The sequence below is a fragment of the Neoarius graeffei genome, chromosome 20, assembly GCF_027579695.1.
Source record: "Neoarius graeffei isolate fNeoGra1 chromosome 20, fNeoGra1.pri, whole genome shotgun sequence".
NCBI lineage: Eukaryota > Metazoa > Chordata > Actinopteri > Siluriformes > Ariidae > Neoarius > Neoarius graeffei.
In genome coordinates, this window is record NC_083588.1 from 14151571 (window position 1) to 14166116 (window position 14546).

Here is a 14546-nt window from a genome sequence, read left to right on the forward strand (position 1 = left end):
AAACTCATGGACACCACGTCCTCCAGGCTAAAGAGGAGAGGGACCATCCAACTTATTAGTGCACAGTTCAAAAGCCGGCATCTGTGATGGAATGAGGGTGCATTAGTGCACATGACATGGGTAGCTTGTACATCTGGGAAGGCATCATTAATGCTGAATGATATACATGTTTATATACATGTTTCAGAGCAATATGCTGCCATCAGGCAAAATCTTTTCCAGGGAAGGCCTTCCTTCTTTCAGCAAGACAATGCCAAATCGCTTTCTGCACATATTACAACTGCATGGCTCTGTAGTAAAAGAGTCCAGGAGCTAAACTGGCCTGCCTGCAGTCTAGATCTGTCTCCCGTTTAAAACATTTGGCGCATTATGAAGCGCAAAATACGACAAAGGACACCCCGAACTGTTGAGCAACTGAAATTGTATATCAGGCAAGAATGGGACAACATTTCTCTGTCAAAACTACAGCAATTGGTCTCCTCAGTTCCCAAACGTTTACAGAATGTTGTTAAAAGGAGAGGTGATGCAACACAGTGATAAACATGGCCCTGTCCTGACTATTTTGAAATGTGTTGCTGACATCAAATTCAAAATAAGCATATATTTTTCGAAAAAAACAATAAAATTTCTCAGTTTCAACATTTGATATGTTGTCTTTGGACTATTTTCAATGAAATATAGGGTTTCCATGATTTGCAAATTATCACATTGTTTTTATTTCCAGTTTACACAGCGTCCCAACTTTTTTGAAATTGGGATTGTAAATAATGGACCGATGGATGGAAATAAGAAAATGTAATTAGTGTCAGACTTCAATTCACTGAAACATGCACCTGTGTTCAGCTTCCTGTCCAATCACTATGGAGAAAAAAGCTGATGCCACCAATGCTATTGTATTCCCACTGCCTACAGCTACGTCATTTCTGTCAGTGTGAGAGCTGGGGTTAAATATCTCATCTCATCTCATTATCTCTAGCCGCTTTATCCTTCTACAGGGTCGCAGACAAGCTGGAGCCTATCCCAGCTGACTACGGGCGAAAGGCGGGGTACACCCTGGACAAGTCGCCAGGTCATCACAGGGCTGACACATAGACACAGACACCCATTCACACTCACATTCACACCTACGGTCAATTTAGAGTCACCAGTTAACCTAACCTGCATGTCTTTGGACTGTGGGGGAAACCGGAGCACCCGGAGGAAACCCACGCGGACACGGGGAGAACATGCAAACTCCACACAGAAAGGCCCTCGCCGGCCACGGGGCTCGAACCCGGACCTTCTTGCTGTGAGGCGACAGCGCTAACCACTACTCCACCGTGCCGCCCGGGGTTAAATATAAGGACAGTAAAGCCTGTTATAACCTTGAGCGCTAACCAGTCAGCTTACAGTTCAGTCCTTTGTTGAACAGTGTAGCTTTTTAAACTAGCTAGATGCAAAGTAGCAGTGCTCAATACAGTAGCTTTTGTAGCACTTAATCATCTATTTTGAGTTTAAGAATTAATTTGGAAGTTTATATTTTGTGAATCTACCATTGGTAAGTGCTTTTTAAATGACAGATCCGTAGTATCACAATTTTTTTTCTTTTTTTTTTTTTTTGAAACTATGTTGACAGGTTGTGAATAAATATTGTCAGACCTCAACAAGCATGTTCCTCTTCCTCTGTAATTAAACGCTGTGACTGATCCATTCTTCAAAAACGAAAGGAGTACTGGATGATGGACGAGTGTTTGTTCTTCCCCTGAGCGTTAATAGATGAATGAGTTCTGTCACTGCAGTTTGCCGACTCCTCTGAAGATGCTGATGAATGGATAGCTCTTGGTGGGTGGGTGTGTGTGTGTGTGTGTGTGTGTAGAGGAGTCAGTATGAGATGTTGGTTGCTAACGTGTTAAACATGTATACAACTATTTCACCATTTTTGACCTCTACAATATTTAAACTCTTATTAATGATATTTCACACTACCAGAGGTGACAGAGTGTGACATTTCTTTGGCTTTTGCTGGAGCTACAGGTGACCTGTCCTTCAAAGCTGTTTTTTTTTTTCTAATATTACAAGCATTATTTTAAAATCCTGCTGGGGTACCATTTGCTATCCTTGAGTCAGTTTTTATCCCTTGCATGCTCTGCTGCTCTGCACTGAATTTTTTTTTTTTGTATTCTGCACATTCACCCCTACAGGCTCAAGGGAGCTGAACACCTTTCTCCATAGTATTAGTGACCACACTACTGAGATATTATTCACTGTATCCTGTCACTAAGTTCACCTTGGATAGTCTCTAGTGTGTTGAGAGATTCCTTGTCGTGCGAATGGGACGACATTGCTCATGTTCCCAGCATTTTATCATCTTCCCTGTTGTTTTTCTCCCTTAAAGTTTTTCCATTTTGATGGGTTCTGCTAATTAACTGGCTAACAGAGCTTGTGGCTAAGATGTGCTGCTAAGCATCGTCAAGTTGATACTTACTCTACATACCATAAACTGTTAACTGCTGGGACTGCTATTCTTAGCTGGGATTCCTGTTTATTCAAAGCGCTTCCTTTTGGAGTGGGTTTTCCGTCCACGCTAACGTCTCTTTTTCTTGCCAACAAGATTTTCTCGTTTTAATGGGGGATGTGGCCAGTTCACACATACCCGTGTGGCAGTCTTGACAGGGACATATGCCTTCTGTTGATATTTGCATTGTGTGTAGCATGCATTCTCCATACATTTGGTTTTCCTCTTGCTAGCACTGGAGCAGTTGATCGAATCTGCAGGTATTGGTACATTCTTAGTTTTCTGGTAAGCATTGAGTACACCACATATATCTTGTAGATACAACCCTAAAAAAAACCCTCTTCCTGAGCTTTCTGAAGGGTGTGAGCTGGTAATCAGGACCACTGAATCTGATGTGGTCAGTGTTCACTGAGAGGTGGCTATTTTACTCCTGAGAACATTATTTAGTGAGCAGTGACCTCATCAGATTCAGTGGTTCTGATGATGATATATTGAGGATGCATTGTTCAATAGTGTTGTCCCAAGACTTATTAAGGTCAACGAGTCATCTAGTTTAGACCCGAACAAAGTCATTGCTGTGTCTCAAAGGTTTTGGCCCTCTTGGGTAGAGCACTAGAGAAAAAGTAGACAACGCAGTTCTAAACAAGGGGTTCTGTTGGTAGTTCCCATCCCATTTTAGATATGAGAGGATGTAACTGGTTCCTCAACAATTTCCAATTTCAAATGGTACAAGTAGCAGATATTCAAACTGTGCAGCCACAGGACTGCTTCACAAACTTGGACATGTGTAACACATATTTTAATATTTGTTGGCTTAAGATGGCTGGCAAGACCTTAGTATCTACTGATGCTTCACGAACAGTCAAGGTACTCTGGACAGATTCGTCTCTGGCAAGATTTAGGATCCCTATCCAGGTTAACTGAGTCTGCAGGCCTGGCCCCACTGACTGCAAATTATATTCACCGTTGTGCATTGTGCAGTCCCTAGGACCTTGACCTTTCTTCAAGGCTCTATCTAGCCTACCTGTGTAGGACCCCCCTGTTGTTTCGTAGTCTTAAAGATTGTCCTGATAAGCCTATTGTGTGAAGTTGGTTTGATGTGGGTCTCCATGAAATCTGCCTTAAATCACTTCAGCTAAGGCCAAGTTTACATTAGACCGTATCTGTCTCGTTTTCTTTGCGGATGCACTGTCCGTTTACATTAAAACGCCTGGAAACGCCGTGAAATGGGAATCCGCCAGCGTCCACGTATTCAATCCAGATCGTGTCTGGTCCGGTGCTGTGTAAACATTGAGATACGCGGATACGCTGTGCTGAGCTCTAGCTGGCGTCGTCATTGGACAACGTCACTGTGACATCCACCTTCCTGATTCGCTGGCGTTGGTCATGTGACGCGACTGCTGAAAAACGGCGCGGACTTCCGCCTTGTATCACCTTTCATTAAAGAGTATAAAAGTATGAAAATACTGCAAATACTGATGCATATACTGCCCATTGTGTAGTTAGGCTTGCCATCCTTCCATTTGCAAGTGGTAAGTGATATGCACTGGGATCACACACACAGCGGCTCAGTCCCGAATCACAGCTTGTGCACTCCACTCGCGCGCTCTGTGAGCTGCGCAGGGCCGGAGTGCGCACCCTCCAGAGGGCACTCGCTGTTCAGGGCGGAGTGATTTGGAGCGCAGGATGCCTGCGGAGCCGAGCGTATCCGTGTATTGGTGTTGCTGTGTGCACGCGAATCGTGTATTGGTGTTGCTGTGTGCACACTAATCGTTTTAAAAACGTTAATCTGATGATCCGCTGATACGGTCTAATGTAAACCCCACCTAAGAGTGTTGGGGAGTTGCATGCTTTTCAGCAGTAGTTGATGTTGAGTACGTTGTTAAATTTGCTAGCAAGTTAGCTGACATAAGATAAACTCTTTTGGTGATGTGATCTGATCAACTTTGTGATTGCCTGGTTAAATTAAACTTAATTCTTGCCCTTGTTAACCCCGGGACATCCATCAATCAGCAATCTCTGGATGTGCAGGCCACTTTAATCAAGAGGACAAAACAATTAAAAAAAAAAGTGACAGAAGTCATGATGTGCACCATTAAAACAAGCCCGATAATACAGAAAATACACAAAGGGAAAAACAGCTAAGCACGACCGTAAACTGCAAGTGGCAGAGAGACAAAACAGCAAGCTTCCACACTCCATAGAGTCGAAGTGAAGTTTGAAGAATCTAAAATATGAAACATTTGGGGGGTTTAAATACATAATTGCATATATGTTTTGTATGTTATTTCATTGTTCTGATGGCTGTAGTATTGTTCTACAAGGTAGAAAATAGTCAAAATACAGAAAAATCTATGAATGAGTAGGGGTGTACAAACTTTTGACTGGTACTGTATGTCATGCTAAAATAACATTGCTGCAATGCTAATAAACTTACTTACCAAACACAAGCTGTCTAGCTTTACCAAGCAGTTTCTTCTTCTTTTTCTTCTTCTCTTCTTCTTCTTCTTCTTCTTATTATTATGACCTTAAATCAGAAAAAGTTGGAACATTATGTTGAAATTGAAATTAAACCTTTTAAAAAATTATTTGTAAATAATCTTTGAATTGTATTTCACTGCTGCAGTTACACAAGTCGAAGTTACCTTTGCCAAGGGCATTGACACAACCCCATACCATGACAGACCCAAGCTTTTGGATTTGTTCGTAACTGTCTGGATGGTCCTTTTCATCTCTGGTCTGGAGCACATGACGTTCATTTCTTCCAAAAAAAGACCAAATACTGATTTGTCTGATGACAGTACACGTTTCCACTGTGTGATGGTCCATTCCCGACGCCTCCAAGCCCAGAGAAATCGATGGCGCTTGAGGACACAGTTCAATAAGGCTTCCTTTTTGCACAATAAAGTTTTAACTGGCATTTGTGAGTGTAACTCTGTATTGTAGTGCTTGACAAAGGTTTGCCAACGTAATCCCGCACCCATGTGGTTATATCAGCTGTAGATGAATGATGGTTCTTGATGCAGTGCCGTCTGAGGGATCAGAGATCACGAGTGTTCAGCTTAGGCTTGCGCCCTTTACTTTTACACACCAAAATTCCTCCAGATTTCTTGAATCGTTTAAGGATATTATGCACCGTAGAGGGTGAAATATCCAAATCCTTTCCTATCTTTTTTGAGGAACATTGTTTTTAAACATTTCGGTCATTTGCTCACGCATTTGCAAACAAACTGGTGATTCTCTGCCCAGCTTTGCGTCTCAAAGATGAGGCCTTTCCTGGATACTGATTTTGTACCAACCAAATCATGATTACAATTACCTGTTGACATCACCCGTTTCAAATCACATCATTATTTCATTGTTTGACCTCATTACTAGCCCTAAATTGCCCCCCTCCCAGCTTTTTTGGAATGTGTTGCAGGCCTGAAACACAGGAATGGCTGTATAAATAACATGAAGTTGACCAGACAAAACATCTTGAATTCAAACAGAACATCAGACAAAACATCTTGAGTTCATACTGTCTGCAGTGAGATACAAGTCAAAGTAAATTTAGAAATCACTGCTTTCTTTTTTATTTCCCATACTGTCCCAACTTTTTCTGATTTGGGGTTGTATCATCCTGTTTAATACAGATTTGTAGGTATGGACTCACAGTCTGATTCTGTTTGTGTATGTGTGTGTGTTCTCAGGTGCACTCCGAGCCTCCAGTGTGTTTCCAATCATGAGTGTAGGTTTGTTGTTTTTGGGTGGGTTGTGTGTCGCAGCGAGTGAATTTTACAGGAGCAAACACAATGTCATCCTCAGTGCCGGAATCTTCTTCGTCTCTGCTGGTAACTCTCTCTCTCTCCCTCTCTCTCTCTCTCTCTCTCTCTCAAACACACTCACACACACAAACTGATTCTGCTTTTGCATATTAAAAATCTTTCCGCCTGTGTTAGCATCCAGTTCGAAGCCTGACAGTGTCTGTTTTTGAATCCATTTGTCCCCTTTTGTCTGTTTCTCAATTTCTGATGCTCAACACTAATTAACAAACTGCTAATTGAGCCAGGCGTTGTATTCTCGAGCTTTTTTTTTTTACTTTTTCTTTTTTTACACCTTCTTATTCTTTTCCATTCCGAACCCCGCCTCACTTCCTCTCTCTCTCTCTCTCTCTCTCCCTCTCCATTTATCATTTATTCTGCTCCACATATTTTAAGTCTGAAATCGCTTTCCCTTTCTTTCATTCTTTTTCCATCCTTATTTTTTGTTTTTCCCATTCTCTTTCTGCATTCTCCGACCCTACTTATTTATCCCCCTCTCTGTCATTCTTGGTCTTTCACCAACCTTCTACTTCTCCCACGTGCATGCCCTCTGATTCCCATTTTTCTCATTCTGTCTCTGTCACTCTCGAACTTGAAATTCCCTGCTCCTCAGTTCTTATCTTCATCTAGTTTTCTTAAATCTGGTGTCAACATCATACCCAACATCACTCCTTCCTGGGCTGGCTAGTTTGCGTAATATAAGCAAGCCAAGCTTCATTCAAATCCAAGCCAATACCAAAGATCCAACTCAATGTATATTTTCGGCCATTGGTGACTTCAATACTGTATTTACACTGTGTACAGAGTCTACACTGCCTTTAAACATAAACACTTGATTTTGAATCAGGAAAAATGATCACCTTTTCTTTGCTGCCAACTGCGATACCACATAGCATAAAAGCAAGAGACATAATATGATCATATATATAACTGAGAAGATGACAAGCCTTCAAATAAACATCTAATAGAAGTCTAGTATATCGCCGTTATATTGTATCATGTTAATTACAGGAAACATACAAAGTAGTTTATAAAATAGTACTTGATCCTGCACCGCATACTTTTTATAACTGATAATCAATTCGTGTCATATTTTTAGATTTCATATTGACATTGAACAGTGTTGTAGTCAAGTCACTAAACCTCGAGTCCGAGTCCAGTCTCGAATCTCCAGCGTTCAAGTCCAAATCAAGTCCACTATTGATCCGAGTCGAGTCCGAGAACAAGACTCCAACCGCACCATTTGACGGTGGCTGTTGCTGCCTTTATGTGAAAGCGTCTCTGCTCCTGTGTTGGACGAACGTTACTGCTCGACTGCCCCATTTTAGTGAATAGGCTACAGATAAAAAGCCTGTTCATTGCTCAGCAAGCCCCGCCCACTATCAACAGGGCAAATAACATGAGAGAGGGTTAACACTAGCTAGTTCATCGCTGAGCAAGCAAGCCCCACTATCAACAGAGCAATGAACATAGCGTGTCAATTCCTTCTCTGGGTGGATGATGATTGAAGTTCGAGGTTGTCTCCGTCGTCTCCTCGATAGTTCTTCTACATATGGAGCACACAGCAGTGCATTTTTTCCCACTGCACGAGAAGTCTGTATTAGCAAAGCGGACAATCCTAGGGGCGTTCTCTCCAGGCATTTTAGCGCCATTAACGTTAGTTTGTTCCTGAACATGACACATGAACAGGTGAATGTGCATTCTCTTGCACGAACTTAGTAGAAACATTAATGTAGATATAAATATCTTATGCCAAATTATTATGGCATGTTACAGAAAATAAAGAAAAAAATCCAAGTCCTCGTCTCCAATTTACGAGTCCGAATGCAGTTAATGCACGAGTCTGAGTCCAAGTCCGAGTCATCAGTGCTCAAGTCCAAGTCAAGTCACAAGTCCTTAAAATTAGGGCATGAGTCGGACTTGAGCGCAAGTCCTGGACTCAAGTACTACAAGCTTGACATTGAATGGCATTCCATTGTCTTTGAGGTTATGTCCAGGCCAAATTATACATTACAGGGTGACATATTGTATTGTGGTTCCATCAAACTGTCAGACAGTGGCACTGGACTTACACTGATCTTTTCTCAAACCGGTATTGTGCAAGAAAACTGGGCTTAAGTTCACAATTAAAACTATCTATAATTGATACACACCTCTGTTTTTGAGATAATGTGCAACTTACGAAACTGTCCGAGTCGATTATAAGCCTGAAGATACGCTTGAGGTCTGAATACAGATGTGCTATTTTAATTCCTTACTACTTACTTACACATAACTCAACTCAGTAAATTAAATCATCAAGTACACAGATTAGATGATAAAACACTGGCTATGCAAAGATTTTGAATTCATTGCAGCTTTCAGGTGAACTGTTGATATGTACCAGGGCTTCGAACCAGAATTTTTTTCCTATTGGTTCGTTCCAAACAGAAACGGAATTTTAACGTTTTCGGTTTTGGGTTCCACCATTAAATAGACGTTCCCGAACCGGTTAGAACAAAAAAATTTCGTTCCCGGAACGGTTAATTACGTTCCCTGTCAGCTGTTTAACAAATGGCTATAAAATTATGTCTCTGTCTCATCCAGCTTAAGCCAAATGTAGGCTAATTCTATTACAACCTTCATTAAATAAGACAAGAAATAATTCAAAACAATTATTATTTCAAATGTTGGCGATTTGGATTCTCAGTATGTCTTCCCATCTACACAAACAGAAAAAGTGCCAAAAATGAAAGATAATTCGTTTAGTGTGTTACCAAAGGCTAGTCAGGCCCTATGCATTGATAGGCTAACAGAGGTTAACGTCATTTAATGTTCGCGAGCCTCTCATTAACGTGGACAAATATATTGATATCGTGTTTGAAATTGACGTTTTTGAATAACAATAGACTGCAATATTTACCTCTTATTTAAGATGTGGAGACATGATAGTAGTCCACCCTCCCGCTCTCTCCATTCAGTCAGCAAACGTCACACAGGAAGTGAACCCCAGCGGGTCATAGAAACTTGCGCAGGAGAAGAATGACTTTATTTGTAGGCTACGGAAACTTTGAGGAACGAAATAAAAACCGGTATTAACCGGTTACCATTATTTTTAATAAGCGTTTCTGTTCCGGAACATAAAAAATAATAAAGTTTCTGGTTTCATTTCTGTTCCATGTGAAATAGAAAAAGTTCCCGGTTTTCGTTTTCGTTCCTTGAACCGGTTCAAAGCCCTGATATGTACCCTAAAAAAAAACAACCTTCATTTTTCCCTCCATTACTCGTCACTACCAGTACACACATCAGCGCTATCCATTTATGATCGGCTCACTCAAGACAAATATGAACACCGTGTCTTAACATTGCCTAAGACTTTCAAACTACAGTATAAATTAATTTCTCAATTTATTCCATCTCTCATTTTTCTCATGTGTCTTTCATAAACCAATGGCGATAACTAAATCCATTTCCTGAGGTGTTATCCCAAATCTTCAGTCCTGACGTTTCTTAACATACACAGCAGTGAGTTGGGCTTTCATGCTAGGAAAATAGTAGATAGCATCTAGCAGTTAAATCGAGCAGTGTAGCAGCATTTTGAGAAGTAATTATCCATTTGTACAAATATTAATACGATTTGTCATATATAAATACACTCTATGGCCAAAGGTTTGCGGACACCTGACCATCACACCCATATGTAGGCCTTCCCAAAACCCTTGCCGTACAGTCTGTTCAGGCTTTAGAATTTCCCTTTACTGGAACTGCAAACAGGTTCCAGCATGACAATGCCCCTGTGTACAAAGTGAGTTCCATGGAGATGTGTTTTACCAAGGTTGATGGAGAAGAATTTGAGTGGCCTGCACAGCACCCGAGATATCAACTCCACTGAACACATTTATGTTGGATGAACTGGAACACTGTCTGTCTGTGCACCAGGCCTTCCCGCTTGAAATCAGTGCCCAACCTCATTAATGTTTTTATGGCTGAACGAACACAAATCCCAACAGCCACTTTACAAAATCTAGTGAAGACCTCCCAGAGGGAGGGTGGAGACTGCTATAGCAGCAAACAGGGATCAACTCACTTTTAATGCCATTTTCTCTCTCTCTCTCTCTCTCTCTCTCTCTCTCTCTCTCTCTCTGCAGGTCTTAGTAACATTATTGGAATAATTGTCTACATCTCAGCTAACTCAGGTGACCCAGGTCAAAGTGACTCAAAGAAGAGTTACTCGTATGGTTGGTCCTTTTATTTTGGTGCTCTTTCCTTCATCATGGCCGAGACAGTGGGGGTACTGGCTGTGCACATGTTTATCGAAAAACATCGCAAGCAGCAACGTGCCAAGACACTCATCAAAAAGTCTAGTCTCGGCTTTGGCCGCATCCCTACATACCGTTACAGTTTTGGGCGCCGCTCCAGCGAAACACCATCACGTGATGTCCCCATGTTCACACTCTCACGCGACTCTGACAAAACTGCTGCAGGGAAGCTGCTTGACTCTGACAGAGACTTCCTGCACAACTCTAATGCTAAGGATGCAGCCAATCGGAGAACGACACCAGTGTGATATAGATGGATAGAAAAACAGGACCCAGGAAGTGGCGTCAAGACACACAACTCTCCAGAAGGATAGAAAACACATGATCAGCAGCAACAAAGCACACAGGAAGTGACATCAAAATAACTTTACAAGCCTTCTCTCTTAATATGAACCTTCTTCCTATGATAATAGAAAAGCCTAGCTCGTGATTGTTAGATCTTTTAAATTTGTTGACTGATTTCGAGGGGAATACAAGCACACAGGAAGTGACAATTTTGCCACAGCTAGAACACAGGCCTCACAAGAAATCTTTGATTTGAACAGAATACAAAGGATAATAATTCTATATCAGTTTATGTTACAATCAAAGCAAGGGAGTGATTTTTTGGTGCTTCCTTTTATTCCGTGTTTCTTTTCAGTCCAACTCATTAATTCCTCATTGGAACAAGTGTACACTCTTCTTTAAGGGTTTTAAGGGTGAATCCCAGCATCCGAACAAGCAAAAAAGGCAAAAACAGGCTGGTTTCCCACAGAGACCTCATGTAAAACTCTGTGTGTGTGTGTGTGTGTGTGTGTGTGTGTGTGTGTGTGTATATATATATATATATATATATATATATATATATATATATATATATATACAGGGTGTTTCAAAAAATTCGATATCATTTCACAATCTAATAACTTTGCCAATTCTCGTTCAATTGACCTCAAATTTTCACAGCATGTCTGGAAACAGGTCAAAATTTTATGTTTAATGTTTTTTGTTTTTCTCATTTTAGCTATATAAATGCCATTCACTGGAAAAGAAAAGGTGTGCATTTATGAGAGAATTCTCTAAAAATGCGCTGTTACCAGAAAAGACTGTTTGACAGGAGCTGGACGACCAACTTGACGTGTGTCCGTGTCTCAGGCGGCGCACATATTGAAAATTTGTGAAAGCGTTCATGGACTCCACATACCTTTTGAATTTCTCATTCAAGTTTTGAGGAATAAATCTTATTTAGCTCAACATTAAGCCTGTTCAGTTTCATTTGCCGAGACTATGTAGTTTCTGGGATATTTACATCTCAAATAATATCAGATTTTTTGAAACACCCTGTGTGTGTGTGTGTATATGTATATATATATATATATATAAAATCAACACAGGAAATGACTCCACCACAAGTCACAAATAGGAAACTGAGACTGAGCTAGATCATTTATGTCTCCTTTTGTTTTTATTTTTATAAGGTACAAACAATTTAAATATAGCCTCTGGGATGTTCCTTTACAATTGTGTTCCTCTAAGTGAAGGTATAAAGCATGTACCCTTAACATTCCCACCCCACCACCCCATTCCCAATTCCACTGGTAAGCAAACCTTACAGTTCCATGTTGTTGTTGTTGTTGTTTTTTACCTGATTTGAAAATATTCTCTCTCTCTCTCTCACACACACACACACACACACACTGAATACAAGCAGGGTGTTTTTTTTCTTTTTTCTTTTTTTTTAACAAAGCTTGTTATTAAATGTCATGTACAGTCCATTTCATTCCCTGGTGTTATGTTTCTCCATTACTTTTAGTACTACTCGAAATTATAATAGCAATTGTATATTTATTTATTTATTTATTTATTATATTGTATTGGAGGACAGATTAGCCAGCGGCTGCTGAGCGTAGGCTTATTTAATTTGTAGAGTTTAAATGAAATAGAATATATTAGATATGTCCTGTCCGTATTCATAAACTAAAGCAGTTGATAAATTTAAAAATATTTAAAAATAAGAAAAAAACGTTGATACAGTTGATACAAAAGAACCTTGTGCTTTCAACAGAATAAAATACATAATTAGAACTTTTTAAACTCTATTCTAAAATCATGCGGTATTATATACATACACCTATATAAATGTGATGTAAATACATAAATAGTATTATAATACAGTATTTTAGTGGTTATATTAACATCACATTTCCAAGGGCTTTTGATTTTTTTTAATTATTTAAGCTTACAAGGGCTTTGAAGAAGTTTCAATTGAACATATAGAAATGCCTGAGGAAATAACTGAATCACATTTAAATATGGCACATTTACATATACGTGTATTAAAATGGCCAGATGAAATACTTTACTGCCTTCTACTGTTATCTTTCTGAAAAAAGATAAATAAACTACAAAGCCATGCATATATACAGTATATTTTATCATGTAAAAATACATAATTTGTCCATTTTCTGTCTCATCATGTCCAAATGTACATCTTTCACTTATCTAAAGTTGTGGGGCCCACATGCTCAAAAATTAGAAGTCATACTGATAACCATTTTGGAGGTTTGTAATAAGTGTTATACTCCACTATTTACCATTTTAAGCTATGTTCCATACACACATACCCGTATGTGAGGGAATGTTTTTATTACGAGTAGTAATGCACTGCGAGCATACATCAGGCTTAACACTAACCCTGCGTTCACACTACCAAGTGAGAAGTCGTTTGTGTTGCTTTAATTTTTCTCTTGTAGGCATGACGTAGTGACTACATACGCTGCTGGTGTCACTTGTGGGTGTGCACTGTCTAGTAGCAGTAGCTATATCTGGCGTCTAAAGCTATTTACAACCCCAAATCAGAAAAAGTTAAAATGGTATGGAAAAAGCAAATAAAAAAAGAGAAAGCAATGATTTCTAAATTTACTCTGACTTGTATTTCATTGCAGACAGTATGAACCCAAGACATTTCATGTTTTGTCAAGTCAACTTCATTTCACTTGTCAATATACATCTGTTTATTAAATGCCCGACCGGAGAGGAGAATATTTTGGATCACTGCTACACGACAGCCAATAATGCCTATGGCACCGTCCTCCACGCTGCACTGGGCCACTCTGACCACGTCATGGTCCACCTGCTTCCTGCATACAGGCAGAAATTAAAGCTGAGGAAACCTGTAGTGAGGGCAGCTAAGATGTGGAACAATGAAACTGTGGAGAACCTTCAGGCGTGCTTGGATGGAACAAACTGGGATGTGTTCAGGACCGCTACCAATAGTCTGGATGAGTACACAGAGGCTGTGACGTCCTACTGTGAGGACTGCTGCGTTCCATCACGAACCAGGGTGAATTACAATAATGACAAACCCTGGTTCACAGATAAGCTCAGACAGCTAAGGCGGCAAATGGAAGAAGCGTTCAGAAGTGGAGACAGGGACAGGTTTCAAGAGTCTAGGAACAGGTTTAGCAAGGCAGTGAGAGAAGCTAAATGTCTGTATTCTGAGAAACTCCAACACCAGTTCTCAGTCAACGACTCTACGTCTGTCTGGAAAGGGCTCAGACAGATCACTAGCTACAAACCTTCAGCCCCCTACTCTGTTAACGACTTGTGCCTGGCCAGCCAACTGAATGAGTACTACTGTCACTTTGAAAAACAATGGGACTGTCCTGATAACATCCCCCATGACTCCACACTCCAGCTCCATCCTCACCACCTCCTCCACCTCTACTGCTGCCAGGGCCTCTCTACAACTTCACACCTCAGAGACCTATCCATCCGCCACCACAGCCTCAACTCTCTCCATTCTAGAGAGAGACGTTAAGTTATTTAAGAAACTGAACACCTGCAGCAGGTCCTGACTCAGTCTCACCATTTATCCTGAAGCACTGTGCTGATTGGCTGTCTCCAGTGTTCAAAGACATCTTCAACACCTCACTGGAGACATGCCATGTGCCAGCCTGCTTCAAGTCCTCC

At 40.5% G+C, this 14546-nt stretch overlaps 1 protein-coding gene across 1 annotated transcript in view; it reads left to right on the plus strand.

Moving 5' to 3' along the window:
* cacng3b (calcium channel, voltage-dependent, gamma subunit 3b) overlaps positions 1-11057 on the plus strand; it is an 84573-nt gene extending 73516 nt beyond the window's left edge. The window contains exons 3-4 of the mRNA XM_060902522.1: positions 6187-6327; positions 10425-11057. Of these exons, the coding sequence (XP_060758505.1) occupies positions 6187-6327; positions 10425-10843 (560 nt within the window). The 3' untranslated portion in view covers positions 10844-11057. The remainder of the gene's footprint in view (positions 1-6186; positions 6328-10424) is intronic.
* Positions 11058-14546: the final 3489 nt, after the last annotated feature.